General features: G+C 48.6%; 1 protein-coding gene across 1 annotated transcript in view; it reads right to left on the bottom strand.

The window, feature by feature from the left end:
- The window catches only part of afg1lb (AFG1 like ATPase b), a gene marked incomplete at both ends in the record, with an annotated part of 32,076 nt that extends 11,227 nt beyond the window's left edge, over positions 1-20,849 (bottom strand). The window contains 8 exons of the mRNA XM_084454032.1: positions 3,979-4,037; positions 9,345-9,444; positions 13,670-13,797; positions 15,765-15,866; positions 16,034-16,091; positions 18,662-18,672; positions 19,375-19,604; positions 20,836-20,849. Of these exons, the coding sequence (XP_084310158.1) occupies positions 3,979-4,037; positions 9,345-9,444; positions 13,670-13,797; positions 15,765-15,866; positions 16,034-16,091; positions 18,662-18,672; positions 19,375-19,604; positions 20,836-20,849 (702 nt within the window). The remainder of the gene's footprint in view (positions 1-3,978; positions 4,038-9,344; positions 9,445-13,669; positions 13,798-15,764; positions 15,867-16,033; positions 16,092-18,661; positions 18,673-19,374; positions 19,605-20,835) is intronic.
- Between the last annotated feature and the right edge of the window lie 111 nt (positions 20,850-20,960).

The following is a 20,960-nucleotide window of genomic DNA, read 5'->3' on the forward strand; positions in this document are numbered from 1 at the left end:
GAAAAAGAGATTGGGGGGGGGGGGTTGTTGTCCATTCATCCGTGTGTGTCTTACAGCCTGTGTGTGTGTGTGTGTGGGGAGGGGGGGGGGGGAGTAGAAAGCTTACAGTGCCTTTATACTGGCCGTCCTGGACCACTCTTGTGACATCAAAGTGCTTTCACTAACTGGGGTGGGAGGGGGTGTGTTTCAGTGTGTACATGTGTGTGTGTGTGTCTCAGTGTGTGTCTCAGTGTGTGTGTGTGGGGGGGGTTCTCTGTGTGTGTCTATGTGTGTGTGTGTGTGTGTGTGTGTGTGTGTCTCTCAGTGTGTGTTATGTGTGTGTGTGGGGGGGGGGTTTGTGTGTGTGCCCGTGTGTGTGCGTGTGTGTGTGTTATGTGTGTGTGTGTGTGTGTGTGTGCGTGTGTGTGTGGGGGGGGGGGGGGTTCTGTGTGTGTGTCTATGTATGTGTGTGCGTGTTATGTGTGTGTGTGTGTGTGTGGGGGGGGGTTCTGTGTGTGTGTGTCTATGTGTGTGTGTATGTGTGTGTGTGTGTGTGGGGGGGGGGTTCTGTGTGTGTATCTATGTGTGTGTGTGTCTCAGTGTGTGTGTCTGGTGATTTTATTCAGTCCCTGCATACCGGGGAGGGGGCGCGTAACAATGTGAACACCCTAATTACAGCTAATGATCTATTCCCTTAAAGTGTGACCGCCTTGGGCCAGGCAGGTCTCGTTCTCACAGCCTCCCTCTGCCGGGGCTGCTCCTCTTGGGGAAACATCTTTTGAGCGCACCCCCCACCCCCTCCCTCCCCCCTTTTCATGATCCAGGACCCCACAGGACCCCCCATCTGCTCTCCAGTCTCCAGCAGCAGACCCCCCAGCCCCCAGCCCAAGCCCCCCCCCCCCCCCCAGGCCAGAAAGAGAACGGCAAAAACGAGGAAAAGGCGCCATTTCACTTTCCCGTCCGCGGGGGCCGACGAAACACGAGGCCGCGTTTCTGTTTCGTGACATCAAAGAAGACGCGGTTCCTCCCCGTCCGCGCGGCTCCGTTACCCAACCCCCGGCCCCGACTCCTACCGCTCTGTTTCCTCGTGGTGGAAATAATATTGATAAATAAATATGCAAAGGATAAAGGACAGAGGTATGCCCCCACCCCCACCCCCACCCCCGCCATACGCCGGAGGCAAAGAGTGCGTCATTGTTCCCCCGCTAAATACCGGTGGCACAATGCCAGTCATCAAACATCAATTTTTCCATTTTGAGGGAACTCGTGCGCTGGGTGGGGGGGGGAGTTGGGGGGGGGGGGGGCACTTCAGCGCTCCTCTACGCTCGCTCTTTGAGAGAAAGGCCTTCGCTGGAGCAGGAGCGCCCTGGCTTAGCCAATCTCTCTCTGGAGATGAAAGAAGAAGCAAAAAAAAAAATAATAAAAAAAAAAACCCCTCTCCATCGCCGGACTTGTATTCATTTATTTATTTATTTGTTTTGTCTTTATTATTAGCAGCAAAAAAAAAAAAGAACAGGCTTTGCCATGCAGAGCAATTAGCCGTCGTAATAGGACGATGGCCGGGCGGAGCACGACGACACGGGCACTCAAGTTTGGGACTGTGGCGATCGAGTCAGGAGTAGACGCCCATGGACAGTCGGGAGAGAGAGAGAGAGAGAGAGAGAGAGAGAGGAGAGGAGAGGGAGGGAGGGAGGGGAGGGGGGGGAGGAAGGTGGAGGAGAGACAGAGTTGGACTTGGAGCTTGTTAAGTAGCACATGCTCCTCAACCCTCGCCGATTTCTCTGTGGATTCCTCGGAGACGAGAGCCTCGGGCGGGGGGGCGGAGCTAGGAGGCCCGGCCAGACCACCGTACTGCCCACGCCTGCCCTTCTTCACGGGCGGGCGTGGCAGAATCAATCATTTCAACTATCCAAGGAAACTTTTTTTAAATGATTTTTAACTTTTTTTTTTTTTTTTTACGTGCAAGCTACTGTGAGATGGTCCGTCCGTGGGAGCTCGTTGGTTTTTTAGCTCGTTGGTTTTTTAGCTCGTTGGTTTTTTAGCTCGTTGGCTTTTTAGCTCGTTGGTTTTTTAGCTCGTTCCGTTTTTTAGCGCCCCGCGTTTCTCTCCTATATGCGACGCGGTGTGTTTGTTTCTCTCCTATACGTGTGTTCGTTCGCCACAATTGTCCGGCAGCACAGGCGAGAAGGAGGTTGAGGCTAGGAGGCGCCGATACAGGATCGGGGACTTGAGCCAGGGTGGGGGGGAGTGTAACATGGTGGGGGGGGGTCCTCTAATCAAAAGTCAGGGGATAAATAAAGACGTCAACCCTGGAGAGGGGAGGGGGGATTAACCCCTGACACTCCGGCTCAGGTGACGGGGTGACGGGGGGGGGGTGCTGTAGGAGAGGTCAATGGCCTGGTCTCACATGCTGTAGGCCTTTCGCACTGACCGGCCTCACCCTTGCACACACACGCAGGCACACACACACGCACACACACACCCATAACCCGAACACCCAACCAGTCAGAGAGGGCCCGAATAAACGTTGTCCTCCACCCCCCCCCGAATAAACGTTGCCCCCCCCCGCCTGCTTAATAACGTCACAGGTTGACCCTCTGGGGGGATGCACCCCCAACCCCCCCCCACCAACCCAGAAACCAGATGGCCTCACAAAGAGGAACATGGGACCCTGAAAGAGAGGAGGCTGTGGGGTCCAGAGGGGGACCAGAGAAGGGGGCATTCAGGACTTCTGACCAGGAGGATTAGAGGGGGGGGGGGGGCAGGGCAGGGCAGGGCAGGGCAGGGCAGGGCACGGTGCTCTTGCTAGTGGTGGGGTGACTTTAAGGCCCCCGCGTTCTTAAATGGGCGACTGATAGAAAACGAATGTGTGTGTGTGTGTGTGTGTGTGTGTGTGTGCGTGCAGAGAGACACCACAGTAGATGTCTAATGACCCCGAAACTCTCCATTAAAGCAGACCCCTGTAACTTGACCCCTTGGACTGGACCCACAAAGACGGAGAGAGAGAGAGAGAGAGAGAGAGAGAGAGAGAGAGAGAGAGATGGAAACCTGAGAGAGAGTTTTGAACAGAACTGACTGCTGGGTGACTTTATGTTAACTGGCAGGTTAAAACAATGCAGTGACAAAAGATCTAGATATCTGTTGTATCCCTGTGTGCGTGTGTGTGTGTGTGTGTGTGTGTGTGTGTGTGTGCGCGCGTAGTGCATCTTCCACCTGAGACGAATGTAGCTTGGCTCCCCTAGTTAGGATTTAAATACCTATGAAAGGCAGAAGAATGTTTTCCACCCTCTCCTGCACAATGCATGAAAAATTATTCGGCAATTATTTATGATCATAGTGGGTACAAACAGCTTGGTAATTACCGCTGCTGCCGCGGGGATAAAGGGCCTACCTGCTTACAATAATGCTATTAAAGTGCAAAGTACTTCCACAGTAGCATGGGCAGCCTCTCTCTCCCTCTCTCTCTCTCCCTCTCTCCCTCCACTCTGCTCCTCCATATCCTCCTCACTGTTCTCCCTGTCTCCTCACTTTGAAATGCAAGCAGGCTGGTCCGGTTCTCTCTCTCTCTCTCTCCCCCCCCTCTCTCTCTCTCTCACCCTCTTTCTCTCACCCTCTCTCTCCCTCCCTTTCCCCCCTACCCATCCTCCCTCTCTCTCCTCCCCGAATCTCCCCTCCACCTTTTCTCTCCTCTCTTTCGTTCTGCCCAGGTATGATCAAAGACGGCTTTGTGACGCCGCGCCGAGCGCCCAGGTAGAAACCACATCAAAAAACCCACTAGAGGGCAAATTGGAAAAAGACAGATAGAGGCACAGGCAGAGGTGTTTGTATGTGTTTAAGGCTGTATGCGCATTGTTTGTGCGTGTGTGTGCGTATGTGTGTGCACGTGTGTGTGGCTGGGTTACAAACAAATGAATACATTAGACTGGATAGGAGGGAGAGCGATAGAGAGAGAGAGAGAGAGAGAGAGAGGGCGCGAGAAGGGGATGACTTTGTCTCTACCTTCAACACGCAGATGAAAGGCAGGAAGGCGTCCCTCTGAAGTCCGTTTTTGTACAGGTCTGAAAAGAGAGGGGAGGGGCCGTATTAGCTCTGCTGTTTAGCCTCCTAATAATGTCATTCTGCCGCCACAGATTGGCAGATAAAGTGGCCATTGATGAACTGAAGGATGGGCAGGGGAGAGGAGACAAAAGGGACGGACGTGGCCCTGGGGGACAAAAATGGATTTTTCTATCGGCAGAGGCGGCAGCGAAATGAAATACATTACATTTCCAAACAATGGTGGCGGAGGAAAGCAGCGCCTCTTTCTCAGCCTCTGACAATGTCCACAGAGGCCCAGTGAATGGACGATTCAATTAGCCCCACTGGAGTAAATTACCTCTGAAGTAGCATCCCTGATACATAAAACAGATAGGCACACATCGAGACACATCGAGACACACACAGACACACAAACAAATAAGTAAACACAGTCAAATACTGGAACACACACACGCAGGCACAAATAAAAACACAGTCGAACACAAACACACACAAATGCATACAGTGTCACATGGCTACAGAGTCACACACACACACACACACACACACACACACACACACACACACACACACACAGTCAAACACTGGAACACACACACGCACAAATACAAACACAGTCGAATACAAACACACACAAACGGATAGTGTCACGAATACAAAGTCAAACACACACACACACACAGACGGAAACGAGTAGTTGCTCCTGCTGTTGTTGTTGTTGATGTTTGGGTTTAAGCTTACAGAGGTGATAAAGAGACGAGGTTTGTTAACGCGTGGACAGTAACTCATTTCAGCGGGGTAATGCTTGGCGCAGGTGTTGATGATAAGTGTCAGTGTGGCGTGTTGTGTCTCGGGGGTGGAAGTCCAGTCCCTATCGTTGGGACGTGCTCAACTGCACTGTGTTAAAGAAATAGACACAGGTACGACTGGGAAGTCACATATGTAAATGTAGACAAATACATTCAGCGCATGCTACCACCAAGTCTGTGTCTAACTCTTATTCTACTGACCTATTCCCAATCAAATAATTCAATTTCATTAATTGAAGACAACCCAAAGTCGTCCTCATTAGTGTTTCTCCACTGGCACTTTTGGCACCGGGTCAAACAAACCATGCTGCGTTGATTTCTTTTTTCCATAACCCGGCCCGAAACTGACCCCCTCCGAAGTGGGGCCAAAGGGCGCCAGACCCGCCTTGCCGTGACGTCAGGTGGGCTTCGTCATCATTCAGCGAAGGAATCGTGATCGTCTGTATATACGGTATATAGACTGTAAAGAGTAATACTACTGCAGATCGGACTCTACGGTTTCATTCAGCCACAGTTTCAATTGCAAAGACATAAGAGAATGGCAGTCACTTGGTCTGCGGATGAAAGGGAGAACTTGGCAAGGAATGAGAAGGTCTTTCGAGACATGGCAAGGAGATGGAGGTAGTCTGGGACCTTTCTCGTTCGGTGTTGTTTCGCCGGTCTAGAGCGGAAGCGCGATGACGCATTGCATATTCATCCGGTCTGGACTGGAAGACGAACAGTTGTTGTAATGTTTTTACTGAAGGCTGCACATGGTGAAGTTTGGAGTAGATAACATTCGCGATGGTATCACCAGGCATAACACCGACGAAAATTGTAAAAGAAGATGCGAGAAAAATACAGCAAGCGGATGTTGGAGGCGGGCTCTACAGGCTCGAGCCGGATGATGGGGCGGAGTTAAGGCAGTGAAGTAAATAGATACCAGGCTCTTCTCCCCGAGGAGAGACTGGTGACGCGAGGCTAGCTGGAGGAGACGGGCATCCTGGGATGGGCGTTCTGCGTACGTCTGTGCAGTCAGTGCCGAGGGTAAAATGAAGTCAGACACAACAGTAGCCTACAAGAAGATTGTTGACCACAAAAGTCCGTTGGTTCAACAGTGACTGTGAGCTGCCGGAAAGCTCCGCTGGCGAGCCACGTAATGGAAACGCCAAGTGAACAACCAGGGCCTGAAATGGAACATTCATCCTCCTCCTCCTCCTCTCCATCTTCTGCACCACCATTAAAACCAGTGCTAAAGGACGGGAACCGCTTAAGCTAAGCTACACCACAACAGCTAAAAACAAAGAGAGCTGGAAGCATGGCGCATCTCAAAGTTCCTCCTTCAATCATGTAGCCCACTCACACGCCTTTCAACGCGCCCCCCGGCTCAAACATCAACAAAGCGGGGAGGGATATGTCTTCCTTTCATGTCAGGTCGTCTCTTAAAGGCCTTTAGTGTTCCATTAGCTGTCTAATTAAAACCAAAGAGGCGCTCTATCAAGTCGCCGTGGTCTGACGCTTTGTTCTTAATGGCGGGTAAATGTCAGAGAAGCTCGTCTTTGTCTCGGGAGGGCCGTCTCGCCGCCATCGACACGAAAACACTCCACTCGAGCCGGCGGACGAGACGTCGGTTGGCGTTCGGGTAGAGAGCGACGTCACGTCATCATCTCGCTCTCCTTCTGCTCTCGCTCGCGCTCCTTCTCCCGCCTCCCTCGCCTGGCGACATCAGAGCCCTTGCCAAACGACGGCGGTTGAATTGAGAAAGGGAGGGTGAGTGGGAGAGATTAAAGAGTTACACGGCTTGTTTCATGGAACGTGTATCGTCGTACCGGATCATTCTCTCTCTGTCTTTCATGGTTGAAAGCTTTTTAACAGCCAGTCTTTGATGGGGAGGACCACCACACACACACACACACACACAGAGTCCATGTTCAGGTGGTTGAGACTGTGGAGACCTGCTGAGGCAGAGACCCAGACCTCTATAACCCAATCATCTGATCTGATGAGCAGATTGGAAACAGCTCTGTAGAAAAGGACAGTTTTCACCTAGCCAGTTATGAGTAGACTCCCTAGTAGACTCCTTTTCTATTCACACCATTAATAAAGATCAACAAAAGAGATCATATAAAATAAACCATATACGTTATGAGCTTTATTGTATGCTCAAAAAAAAGTATATTCTTTAATAATAATGCATTGGAATGAACCACAATCGAACGTTTCACAATTTTTTGGTCTTTTCCCAGAAAAATCAAGAATCGCAAATATTCGCATACGTTATTAGTACTTTGTGGTTCCTCCCTTGGTCATTAAAAGAACGCAAGTGCAGCAGAAGTAGTCACCCTCTATCGCGTCGAACAAGGTTATGTAGTTTCTTGGGGGGGGATTGCATTCCTTCAAATTCTTGGGTTGACAGTGATGGTGAGATCTGTGGGCTGCTTTATTTGGTTCAAACTCAGAGCACAAATGTTCAATTTGGATTCAGGTCTGGAGACTGAGAATGGCCATTTCAGGACATTGATCATGTGCTCTGTCAACCATTTCTTTGTTGGACAACATGGACATATGTTTGGGATCGTTGTCCCGCTGGAAGGTCCATCTGCAGCCAAGATGTAGCTTCCTGGCAGAGGTTTTAGTGCATGCTGAAGCAAACAGGGGCCACAGGGCCTGTGGATGAAAAACAGCTCTAAGCATGAAGTGTTTTTAAACATTACTTGAATTCTTTGGATGCCAAACATCACGTGGATGTGCATCTCCAAAAAGCTCAATCTTTATTTAATCAGACCAGAAGACACGCTTGTGTTTGGCATTTGCCCCTCAAGGCTTTTTTCAGTAAACTGTCTTCAAAAGAGGCTTCCTTCTTGCAACTCTGCTCTAAAGACAATTGTGAATGAATTTCAAGTCTCAACAAAGTGTTCTGTTTTTCCCCTTGACTGGTATTCTAAACTTTGTAGTTCGTTCTCATAGATCAGTCTGTTAGAACTACAAATCCCTCCCTGTGTGACATCACTTCCCTGTCTTCCCCCTGAAACTGTCACTTCCTCTTTCACTGTATAAACCAACGACCCCTCCTCACGTTCTTCACTCTTGCCTGGATTCACTTCCGGTGCGAGGGTCCGACTCTGCAGAATCGTAACATAGAATAAACTATTGTACTTTGTTTAAAACCAGCTTGATCGACCACTCAGCGTGTTCTTTGAAAATCTAACTAAAATAAGGATAAAAATCCTTTCACACCGTTGTCATGTAAGTGTGGTCGAATAGTAGCTTCGGACACCATTCGACCCAAAGATGCCAGCTTGTTTTGGAAGTCTTGAACTGTGCCCCTTGGACTTCTTCTTCTTCCTGAACCATCAGTTTCACTACACTTGGGGGCAAGACTTCCTATACCTGGTAGGTTAGCCACTTCCTGTTATTCCTAATAATTGACCGTGGAAAGCGCTATCTTTAAATTTTGATGGATTTTTTGTAGCCATCTCATGATCTGTAGAGATCAATAACCTTTTGTCTGATACTTTTAGGGAGGTCTCTTCTTTCACCATGATGATGACGTCGACCGTGGCAGCCATGGTGTCGTGGTGTGCTGTGTTCTGTGTTGTTTAGTTTATCACTGCACTTTACGAGTCCTGTCATTCACTATCCTGTCCTGTCCTTGTACATGTGCTTGTCCATTGTTGTATTGTTGTAAGCACCACGGTGTCAGAAAAAATGGCAATAAACAAATTCTGATTCTGATAGTTCCCTAACCTTCCAATGAACTTCAAATAAGTTGTATATTTATGAAGATCTGTTTTTGCTGTATTTAAAAGGAATGTAGAAGAAAAATGTCTTTCTGAACATTTGTATTATCACTGAAGGTTAATAACAAATCGAGCAAAAATATACCTAGTCAGTAACTTCATACAGTTTTTTTGTTGATCTTAATAACGGTGTGGATAGTAAAGGAGTCTGTTGTAGATTAGAGATTACCTCAAGGAAGGAAGTTTTAGAATCTCTCTATACAGAATTTCTAGTGAATCCAGCATTAGGCCTGAAGGGGTGGGTCTCAATCCTGTACTACTATATTTCCTTGTCTTCTTTCCTTCCTCAGCACAGCTGTAGATGCCCAGGGAGACTGCAACCTAATCGACAGATAGCGCTCCTCTGCACTTGTTTTGAGATCTTGAGTAAGAGAACAGGAGGCAAGGATGCACCTTGAGACTGTTGAGACGCACCCTCGGGTTGGGTAAAAAGCGAGGGCCTAATTACAAGAGGCCGAGCTCGTCAGCACAGAAGTACAATGGAGGGGTTTCACTGAGGGGGAAAGGTGAGCGCAAACAGGTTGGACTAGAAATGAATTGGAGATGGTGGTAGTTAGCTATTGAGGAGTTAAAACTGTAAACCTAGACTGACTTGAGCACGGGAATGAGAGGAGCTGCACTACAATATTATTTCCTGAGAAACTTGACAGCTGACAAGAATGAAGGACAACAAGGCGCACACACACACACAGACACATACACACCGACGGAAACACAAACACACACTTTTCAGCCTCACCGTCTGGGGGTCTGTTGGAGGTGGCCACCACCACTACCCCTGTCCTGAACAGAGTCTCAAATAGCTGCTTCAGAACCATGGCGTCAGCTATATCAGTCACCTGAGAAACAGAGAGAGAGAGGGGGGGGGGGAGTTAGAGAGAGATTCATTGCTAATTATGAGCCATCGGTTTGAGTGTGTGTGTGCACGTGTGTGTGTGTGTGCGCACGTGTGTGTGTGTGTTTGGGAGGTCAACACATGCCAGTTGAGAATGAGCACTCGATCTCCTGAGCTGATTAGCTGCATTCAGGTGTGCTTCATTTCTATTCACTGGCTCTGGTCATTCACGCCCACAAACACAAACACACACACACACACACACCACTCCACCTGACTGCAAATGGTCACGCAGCGGCTTTCAGCCGAGGACAAGTAGCCAAGGCGATGTGGCGGAGTGGAGGTAATCAGCTGGCTGGGCCGCGATGGCGGACGCAGAGAGCGGGAGAGCGAGAGAAAGGAAATAATAATGCAGAACGAAGCGATATGAATCCAAACAGACGCCACAATGGGAGACAAAGCGTCTCGCCAGATGGCCATACACAGATGTGTGTGTGTGTGTATGAATACAAAGGACTCTGGTCTTCAGCTGGCCCACACAAGGTCTCCTGAGGTTTTTATCCATCAGTCTACCGACTTTTTCTGCCTCCGCCGCGCGGCGACAGGCCAGGGACCCCCGACACAACATCGCCGGGAACGTTGTCGCGGAGCAACGGAGCCCGGTTGACCGGCGAAGACCCCGGACCTTCACAATTAGTAGTCCACCTCTCTCTCTCTCTAGTCCACCTCTCTCTCTCTCTCTCTCTCTCACTCTCTCTCTCTCATCTTTCTTCAACTGCTCTTTTGCATCCGGGAGATGCTACATTGAACCGTGTGCTGACACAGCGAATCCAGATGTTTGGATGGGAAAATGCATGTTTAGCCCTGTTTTAAGGTTACTTATGATCATATACAATGGTTCGGATCAAAACGTTGACAAAACTAGCACTTTTGAGAAAGTCTGGTAATTGCTCTACCACCGTTTTGGTCATACAATGCATGTGGGTGGGCACCGTGAAAAAGCATTCAAAAAACATGTTAAACTCTCGATTTCAAAGACAAGAAGCTCACTGAACCCTCCGGTGTAGAAAAGCCACTTATGACAGCCACACCCAAACCATATGCTGCCTTTCTGAGTGTGGAGTGGCTGCTGTTTTTCCGCATGCTAACCCCCCTTTGGCCCTGCTGATACTCGATTAACATTAGCGCTAAGGCCTTGATTTCACCAAGAAGGGGCGGGCGAGGGGCACTCTCCATACGCAAAATTGAGGTGTGTGTGTGTGTGTGTGTGTGTGAGAGAGAGAAGGGCATGGATGCGTATGAAGCCAAGGCGCCTGGCTTCGTGTTCCTCTTGAACGGGCCTCCGTTTCGTCCCGACGGCGGTTTTTATTTTAATTTCAAAAGAATCATTTAATTATGACCTTTTCTCCAACCCGTATTTGTTTATTCATGTGTCCTCAACAAGGGGCATACTCAGAGAGACCATATTGATTGCTGAATACCCAGAAAAGCGGGGAGAAAGGATTGTCAGAGAATGGGAAGGGTTGGGTGTGTGTTGGGGGGGGGGGGGGGGGTACAGCACTCGTGGCAAACAAAAACAACCGCGGCGTTGTTGGCGATATTCAAATGAGCATCCAATTATCCGTCCGGGAGTCAGTCACACAGGTGCCAAATTAAGCCTCTTTTGATCTTACACCTCTTTACCTACACAACCCGTGTTGTGCGCGCGCGTGCGTGTGTGTGGGTGTGTGTGTGTGTGTGTGGGGGGGGGTCCCGACTCCACACGCCGACGCCCCGGGCGCTTTCTTCCCCTCTCCCTCCTTCTCTCTCTCCTCACTCTCTCCATCTGTCCTCCGTCGCCCTCTCTCCGTCCTCCGTCTCGGCCGAGGGTTCTCTAGACGAGCGGAGAGAGGGGCGGGAGGAGGGGAGAGGGGGGACAAAGCGCGGAGGGGAGGGGGGTGGGGTCTACAAATTACTGATAATGGCGCGGCGCTAATGAAGAGAATGGCGAAATGTCATTAGCATTTAAGAGGATAAGATCCGCCTGACCCGGCGTCGCTCCCCGCCGCCGCCTCCCGGCGCCACTCACTTAAGGAGGCCGCGGAGGAGATGGCCGCGGGACTCATTTGCATGGCTGAGTGGAGGAGGATGCTGATTGGTACAGAACCCCCGACCCCCCCACCCGACGACCTCTTGTTTATGCGTCCAGAAGAACACACGTGTGTTGTGTGTGTCGTTCCCCGTCCGCCCGGTAGCAACAGTCGACGGGCGGAAGAGAAAGGCAAAGTGGGAGAGCGCGATCAAAACAAATCAATCAGAATGTGGCGTGCACGTGTGTTTGTGTGTGTGTGTGTGCGTTTGCAGTTTAAAACGTGACAGATGAAAGGTGCACCTCTTGATCCTCCTATATGCGGAAAGAGAGAGAGAGAGAGAGAGAGAGGGAGAAAGAGATAGAGAAGTGATTAGAGAGAGAGAGAGAGAGAGAGAGAGAGAGAGAAAATTAGTGATTAGAGAAACAGACACTCCTATAGTGACCTTTGACCTCGGATGACGGATGATAATGATACCTATTAAGACCGCGACTCACCCAGAGAAGCTACAATACATAAGCTGCTCAACACAAAAATGACCTGGCGACATGACAAAGACCACAGCCTGGCACCTATCAATGGCACTGAATAAATCAACACACCATTGATACGCCACTGAATGGCAGCTTCCACCATTGAAGTCGACGCAGAGCCAGGTAAATAGACTACAGCTGTGACAAGCATCCTTCAAACATTATTGTTGGTGAGAGCAGACAGAACGCCCAAGCTATCAGTCACTAAAGACCAGATGGGCCTTTACGATGGCGTACAATGAGGTCCTGGCAGCGAACGGCGTGTGTTAAACCGAGGTAGAGCACCGCGGCAGACCCGGCCAATCACAGTCTAACGAGGATTCAGCCGGCCGGCGACACCGCAGTCAGATAAACCCTCTGCGATTCAGACCTGGGTCAAACACACAGATCAAATACTCTGAAAGAATCTGAAAATATTTGAAGCCCGTTCGATTTCTCCTCGGAGGCGCCTTTGAGTCTTCCTTGCTTATGTGACTCTCCCATTGGTTCCAACGCACTGGATGCTCTAAATCAAGCATTTTAGTCAGCAGACGCTCTCATCCAAAGCAACTTACTGTACAAGAAGTACATGTTTAGCCACGAGCAGGACGAGTCAATCATATATATAAAAAAAAAAAATCATACATACAGTAAAAAGTTGGAGTAACACTGAGTAAGAATGGAGAACCGTTACGGAGCGTTACGAGCTGGAGAGGTCAGCGGAGGAGGAGTCCAGGTGTTCTCCAAAGACGGGGTAGGGACTCCGCCGCCCGGACAGCAGAGGCGGAAGGAACGGAGCGCCCGGGCCGGGGGGTTCGGAGACTGGTCATTGGCCGGCGGGCAGGGAGGGCCTGTTCCCTTCACCGCCCCTGTAGACGAGCACCAGGGTCTTGGATCTGAGGTCGATTCGACGCCAGATGGGACACAGCATTCTGGATGCATTGCGGAGGTCTGATGGCGGAGGTGGGCAGCCTGGCCCGAACGTCAGCCGCAGTGGCCTAGGCGGGGCGAAGAGCCTGGACCAGGAGCCGTGCTTCTTTAAGCGCACCCAAAGTATCTCGAGCTAACCGCTAATGATATTCAACCTTGAGATTTCACTCATCTTCAGCCTCAGTCCCTATCTGCCGAGAGTGACGCCATACTCAAACTGGCCACTAGGTGGCTGCAGCCCTGTGCCTGTGAGGATGCGGGCTGGACTCGGCAGCAATGCCTCCAAGTGTACAGGTGGCTCTCTGTCTGTGAGCAACAGCACTGCATGCTTTAGACATGACCGGAGGACGTGCTTTAGATCCATCAACTTCCTCAAAAGCTTGAAATGTATAAGGACACTGTCATATCTGCAGAAATTAGACCAGTTTCGAGCCTGATGAGTTGAGGAGCATGTAAATCCCCTACCTATCCTCACCAGGAAATTATCTTTGAGGGAGTATGAGGAATCGGTGAGCCATTCCAACTGCACTACAGTATAATATAGCAGAGCTAAGTGTCAGGACTGCATACATGTCGTTTTCTTTCTATGTGCTTCACCAAAGAATCATACTGTTCTCTTCTATTGACTGTAAAAGTATTTTAGCACACACACACACACACACACACACACACACACACAGTCGTGTGCACAAACAGACTCAACAACACACCCACTCACCTGAAACTCGTCGAAACACAAGACACAAGTTTCACTGCTGATCTCCATGGCAACCGGCGAGATGGGGTCATAGGTAAACATTTTCCCGAGCCCGCGCTTGGGCAGGCTTTGTTTCCTCCTGTGGATCCCTTTAAACGTTACACGCACGCACGCACAAGCACACACACACACACACACGCACACACACACACACACACACATCAGGCACAGTCCTGGTGCACACCTGCGTCTGCAGGCCAGAGCCTCCCAACAATGGAGGGTGAAGCAGTAATTTCTCTCATATGCATAATAGTGGACAATTAGTGTTGGGGGGTTTCAAGACAAACATGGGGGGCTCAGTAGAGGATTTACTGCAGGGGGAGATCCAAGTTCCTCAGAGTCAAGATAACCAACATAAAACACAGGCATCTCTCTGGGGCGAATTCACTAAAGGATTGCGCAGCTTTTCCTGACGCAAAGCCTGTGCAAATAAGTCAAAAATTATGTTTGCTATTCACAAAGCCCTCGCAAAGGGTGAAATACGGTGTTAACTGCGTTGCGTTCGTCATTGCGTTGCTCTGCGCCGGTGTTATTAGCTCATATTTAAATTAGGTAATATGGGCGGAGAATGTTCCCCTTTCTATGCAAATGAACATTATTGCAAAACCCGCCCAATTCACAAACATCGGCGCAAATTGCCTCACGCAGTTAAAGTGAAATTAATACCGTTTTCAGAAACGTGGTGGTATTTAAGCGCAAGGGGTGTGTCGCGGCCAGCCTGTCCGCTGATCATGGCAGCAGTGATTGTTGCGAGGCGAATTCGGCATCGCAATGCCAGGCATGTTGTTCGTGAGAGAATATTTAGAAGAAGGTCACTTTTTGATTTAACACTAGAACCACCGCGGTAACTGTTTGGACACCAGAGCGCGCAGCTCTTCAGCCAACTGGAGGATGAAGTCGCGTCTGGGGAGGCTCAGTTGACTATGCGTCTCTCCACCCGTCCCCAGCGAGTCCAAGCTCCCCCAATGAATATAATAGCCTACATAGCACGAAACTGTGCGTATAATAGTCTATACGCGAAACTGCGCATTCCCTATAGCTGTTCATTGAACGGCTGGGGGCCGATATAGGTATAAATAAATAAATAAATAAAAACATAGCCTACACAATATTTGTTTTATTTGAATGGTCTTGAAAATATTTTGCTTTTGTATCATAGGTGACGGCAGGTATCATCTTCAGCCATGGATGATGACTCCCGTGCGTAATCCTTCCAACGTTGGAGAGGCGGCGTACAACCGGGCTCACATCAGGACGCGCGGTGTGATTGAGTGCACATTTGGAATCCTGAAAAGCCGTTTAGATGCCTAGATCGTACCGGTGGGGCAATGTTATACACTCCCCCAAAAGTATGCCAGATCATCGTGCTGCAACTTGCATAACATAAAATGACAATTTTTCCTTTGTTCGTCTTTTTAAATCATTCCACCTCCGTTTGCAGTCTTCCGCGTTTACACACACAAATGGCACTGACTGATTGGGAAATTAAACCCCAAATATGATTTTTTGCTGCAGTCGTGATATTTTTTGCCGAAAGCTGTGAGACATGTTTTTGAACCTCGTCCGTGAGGCCTTCAAGTTCGCTGTCTGAAAATCGTATCTTTCTTTTTCTGTCTGCCATCGTCCAATGATATGCATATGAGTTGTATGCGCTGTATGCGCAGTATTTATAGTAATTTCCTATATCAGCAGCAAATTGCACTCAGCCGCAAACACCGAATGGGCGTGTTTGCGCTGGGATATTATTAGCGCAATGTCTTTAGTGAATAGGTTTTTAAAACGGAGCACATAGCGGGCGCAACTGACGCGCAATATTATGGTGCAATTAGCGGGCGCAATTTGCTTTAGTGAATTCGCCCCTCTGTGTGGGTGTGTATGTGTGTTGGTGAGTGAATGTGTGTGCACACGTGTGTGTGTGTGTGTGTGTGCGTCTGTGTGTGTGTGTATGTATGTGAGAGTGAATGTGTGTGCATGTGCATGCGTGTGCGTGTGTGTGAGTGAGACAGAAAATGTATGTGTGTGTGTGTGTGTGCGTATGCAGGGTAATAATACTAACTCTTGTGAATGTCCAGCATGAAGCTGTTGAAGTGGACCCTCTTCTTACGACTGTGCTCCACATGGGAATAAAACATGTCCATCAGCATGGTCTTCCCTGTGCCTGGAACACACCGCAAAGACTTTATAGCTACTTACGTCATTAGCCTATACTTAAATCAAGTATGAGCATTCAAGTGCCTGCATTGAAGTGCTATCAAAACTGTAACAGAGTATTGTAGTCTGCATGTATGTATGAATAGATTTTTTTTATGAATGAATGCATCTTACCAACAGCTCCGTGGAGGTAGAACCCTCTGGGAGTGGGCGGGAGTGAAGGGGTCTCCTCCTGTGGATAAAAACAAAACGAGCTGAATAATCACAATTTCTTTCCCCTCCCAAATCTTAGAGACACGTCATTAATGATGACAATGCAAGACAACCATTCCAGAAAATATGCCAATCAAGAAGACAGAGTGCATGATGTAACTGACACTACAAGCACAACGTATCTGGAACAATACGATATTCATGACCAAACACTGAAGGAAACTGTCGCTTGACTCTCCTTATTTTTTTTATTTTTTTTTAGCAGGGCGTAAAGCCACCTCCATAGCACGGACTCACTCTCTAGACAACTCAACCGCTACTGGAAGAAGACAAAGGACATGTAATCAACAAGACAAGCCAGGGTTCCCACGAAGAAAAGCATCAGGCCTGGAACAATGGGGGGATTTGTCTGGGTAAACGGGGAGGGCTGTGGGAGGCTTCGTCGGGCCTGGAGTGGACTTCAGCTCACAGCCTCTTTAGTCCTGGCTAATTGTGATACCGTGAATGCATTGATGTGGTGCCGGGGTGGGGTGGGGTGGGGTGGGAGGGGGGGGGGGGGGGGGGCTATTCTTCTGGTGACTTCAGCCTACCGACGCTCACCGAGGGCCTATAGACGCTGGTGTAGCCGAGGGTACACCGAGAGATTAGTCACCCACTTGTTTTTTTTAAATATTTTTTATGGACGCTCGCTTCTTTAGCGTCGCTGACGTAAAATCTAATCGGAAATTTTGATATTAAGCTGTGTCAACCCAAGATGGGACACCACTACACGACTTCCTAAAGACAACATCACTTCGCTTTCTGCATCGTGCCCCCCCAACCCCCCCCCCCCCCCCCCGGGTTTGACTGCGGGACTGGGGCTGATGCAGAGAAGCAGGATGTTGTTGTTGTTGATCTTGAATGTTTTCCACTGTGGGAGTCATCATAATATGACAGCGACAATGCGCTTTAATTTCATTAGGGCCAGAAATTCAGGGAAACATTAGTCAGTGCCCGCTGGCCTTCATGGAGCACCCGGCTCCCCAATCTCGGGACAATGGTTGATTCACCAGCAGGGGAAGAAAACATCCCTCCCATCCCTCCCTCCCTCTGTCCCCCGTTCCCCCGCCCTGTCCCCCGCCCTGTCCCCTGTCCTGTCCCGTTAGCGAGAAGACGTGCTGGAAGGGCAAAAAACGAGCCGCTTCCGTCAGCGCTGGCACGACAGCCTGTGACTTCTCCCTGACTTCCCGGGACGCTTGCTGGCACGGTGGGGGATATTGCCGGCGGTGGCCGGCGGCCATCTTGTTCCGGCAGAGTGGAGAAGGACAAGGCCGTCCCTCGGTTGTCCCCTGCCGGCCCACTGATCTGAGCGTGCCCGCTTCCGCCCCCCCTCCACCCGCCCCCCAACTGCTCGCTCACAGAATAGCTCGCAGGCGAAAAGTTCACATGTCAACACCTAAGCCCTATAGCTGCTGAAGTCGCCGTCTCACTGTCGGTCGCAGAGTCTCTGCTGTACACAAAGGCCAGGCATCAAGGTGGCGAGGGGGCTGTCTAGGGAGCTACACCACAGCAGGCCCATACAGGACCCATCTGTGAGGGCATATCTGGCCTGAATGGGGGGGGGGGTGGTGGGCTGCCTCAACAATGCGCTATTGTTCAGGACTACAACAACATGCTAAATGGCTCAATATTAAGTAAAGTGTAGTCTCTCCTAATAGACATGGCCGGTTCAGCGGAGACAAAGTGAGAGGACAGCAATATGACCTGATTCAAACCGGTGTAATTGCATAAGAACTCCAGTCGTACTGTGTGTGTGTGTGTCTCAGACAAGGGTGACTCAGAGGGGTGGGGGGTGGGGGGCTTAACACCACTGTATTTTCCAGAGTCCAGAATCAAAAGCGAAAATGCCCCCAGACAAAGGAGATCCCCTCATTACTGCATGGGACTGGCGAGAGAGGGAGAGGGGAGCCAGGGTTAGCCTAGCAGGAGGTCTACTCTGCTGCCATCCAGAATATGTCCCGGTCCCATGTCTGTGCCAAACAGTCCCCCCCCCACACCCAACTCCCACCACATAGACAGCTAGCAAGCCTGACCTAAAAAACAACAACAACCTTCTACTACTATGTCCCGAAAACACACAAAGATGCGCGCACACACACACACACACACCCTGCCCTGAGCCCTTCTGCTGTGGTGCTCCCATAGTCTCCATTTTGATCCCATAATGTTAAATGGACATGCATGCCACAGATCTACACCAGGGACTGCTGTACAGTACTGTATGTGGTGTACATCCTGCTGGGTAAACTATACATGTAAACTTTACATAAACTTTATATGTAACAAACCGACTACTATTGATTGCACTGGGGGAACAGTGCATTGAATTAAGAACGGCTCGAGTGTTTGCTTGGCAAATGACTCATGATTTTGTCCAGGCCTTTCTCTATTGTCCAGCAATTTAGGCCCATGCCCGCTGAATAGGAGCATTGACACTGTCTCTGCAAGAAAGAGTATTTTTCTCCTAAGCGCAGGGCTATGAAGGTTTGCGAGGACAAGCCAAATGTCAGGAACATCACGTCAAGTCACTAATTGCCTCTGTTTGCTAACTGGGACGCAGCCTGGGAAAAAACAGAGAGCGTCTGCCAACAGGAGAATACTAGGCGCATTTGACTTAGTTCACCAGGCACACAGAGAAGGCAGAGTTCATACTTCAAAACGAGAGCCCCGACTGATTTGTCGGTTGAAAGAGTTTTGACAGGCCTAAAATGAAATAATAAGTCTCATTAACTTTTTGTTGTTCTTATTCTGTTTTCTAGGCCTGCCATCTTTCCTTCAGCGGGGGACTAGGATAGTGTTTATTATATATTTTTGTATCTTATTAGTTTCCTATTGTATCTTTTTGGTTTAATATTTTCTTTCCTTTTTTTTAATTTTATTTAAGGTATACAAATTCTCATTCAATACAGCCTCCGTAGGTGAAAACTCTTCCTTCCTTGCATCTTGCCAAATCAAACACTCATTAAAGGAATAATGAAGTCAATAAGATGAATGCTGTGAGTGGGAGGAAAGAGCAACATAAAAAAGAAATAATAATAATTATAATAATAATCATGCCGTATTCTTCTTTGGCCTAATAGTGTCATGTCAGGACAAACAATGAACCAACAGCCCCATGCAACTGTGTTCGATGAGACCAAACTGTTCATGTCTAAGTTTAACACTGTAGTCGGTCCACCGGGCTACCTCTTCTGTTGAAGCGTCTCCTTCACTTTGGGTTCTGTTAAATTCGGGTTTGTTTCCTTCCGGCCTCTTAGGCTCACCGTCTTTGGCCTTCACCTGTGGCTCGGGTGGGTTCAGGTAGATGCTGTTAGAATAGCCTTGGAGGATTCTCTGCAGCTGGCCAAGCTGGTGTAGAGCGTCCCTCTGCTGTCCATCCTCCTTCAGGTAGCCAGAGCGGATGAGGCCTTCGTAGTGCTCGATGATCCGGACAGGGTGATCTGTAGGTGCTGTGTTTAAGGGGGGCGGCGGTGGGGCAGATGGGCATCCTGTGCTTGAGGAGTAATCTGGGCATTTAAGACAGAACACCAGAGAAGAAAACATTGTTTAGAATGAGCAAATACAAATCAGACCAAATCAAACTTTATTTATACAGCACATTTCATACACAGAGGCAACACAATGCACCATGCATATACATATAGTAACCCTGACACACACAAAAAAAACAGTTCACACATTTGAACTAATATGGGAGAATTGTAAAAAATTCTTCCCTGACCTCTCTCAATGAGACGATTGAGCAAGCTCCTGGAAAATGTTGACTATTAAATTAACTGTATCATAGTAACATTACCAAGCATATACATGTAGCAGCATGAATACTACATTATAAGACACAACACATTATACAATTATTTAACACATACAAAATATAAACGACAAGCTCCTGTAAACATTTTGATTAGCTAGAGGCCTATACAGTATATTACCTGCCTATATGAGCCTATAGCCTATACTTTACCAGAATGGTAGAGTCGACTATATTGTTAGCTATATCATATTAACACATTATAAAACCCACATACACATAAATACCACATTTGAGACACATTATAAAACACAAAAATGTAAACAGCAATCTCCTGGAAAATGTTTAACTAGCTAGAGGCCTGTATACTTACCTGCTTATTTGGGCCTATACCAGACTGGTAGTAATCAACTATATACTGTGTGTACTGTATACTGTACTTACCTATATGGGCCTATGGCGTATGTCGACTGTTCATCATGTGATCATACTACCAGGCTCCTCCCTCATACCACTCCCTCAATATTGTATTTATATTTTTCTACTCTTGAATGCAAGTATTATAAGTCACTTTGGACAAAAGTGTCTACTAAGTGACTGTAATGTAATCATAGTAGCAGATTATAAGACACATAGCCTACACGTGTGAACAGCACATTATAAGAGACATAACACATTCAAACTAGATTATTATAGCAAGGAGAACAAAGGCCACACAAACATAAATAAAGACCATATTTTTGACTGGTTGGTATTTGACTAACAAGTTACGAGAACAGTGCTACACTGCATAGAGGATTAGAGCTGAATAATGTAGCCTACTACCATGCCTGGGTGATCAGCTACGCTACATGCTATAGTTGAGTTGATGGTCTAGTTAGCTAGCAAGTTAGCATAACCAACACACAAACTTGCAGAACACAGTGTCACGTCACTGAAATTTAACATTGGAACAAAACATTGAAGCTCTTACCTTTCGCACTGCATACCGCGGAGTAACGATAAATTAGGGATGTGTCTTTCAGTAAATATTTGAACACACATCTGGTCGCCAAAGGCAACGCGTAGGCCGCCATTTTGATTCAATTAAGTAAAACT

Source organism: Borostomias antarcticus (assembly GCF_949987555.1).
Source record: "Borostomias antarcticus genome assembly, chromosome: 19".
NCBI lineage: Eukaryota > Metazoa > Chordata > Actinopteri > Stomiiformes > Stomiidae > Borostomias > Borostomias antarcticus.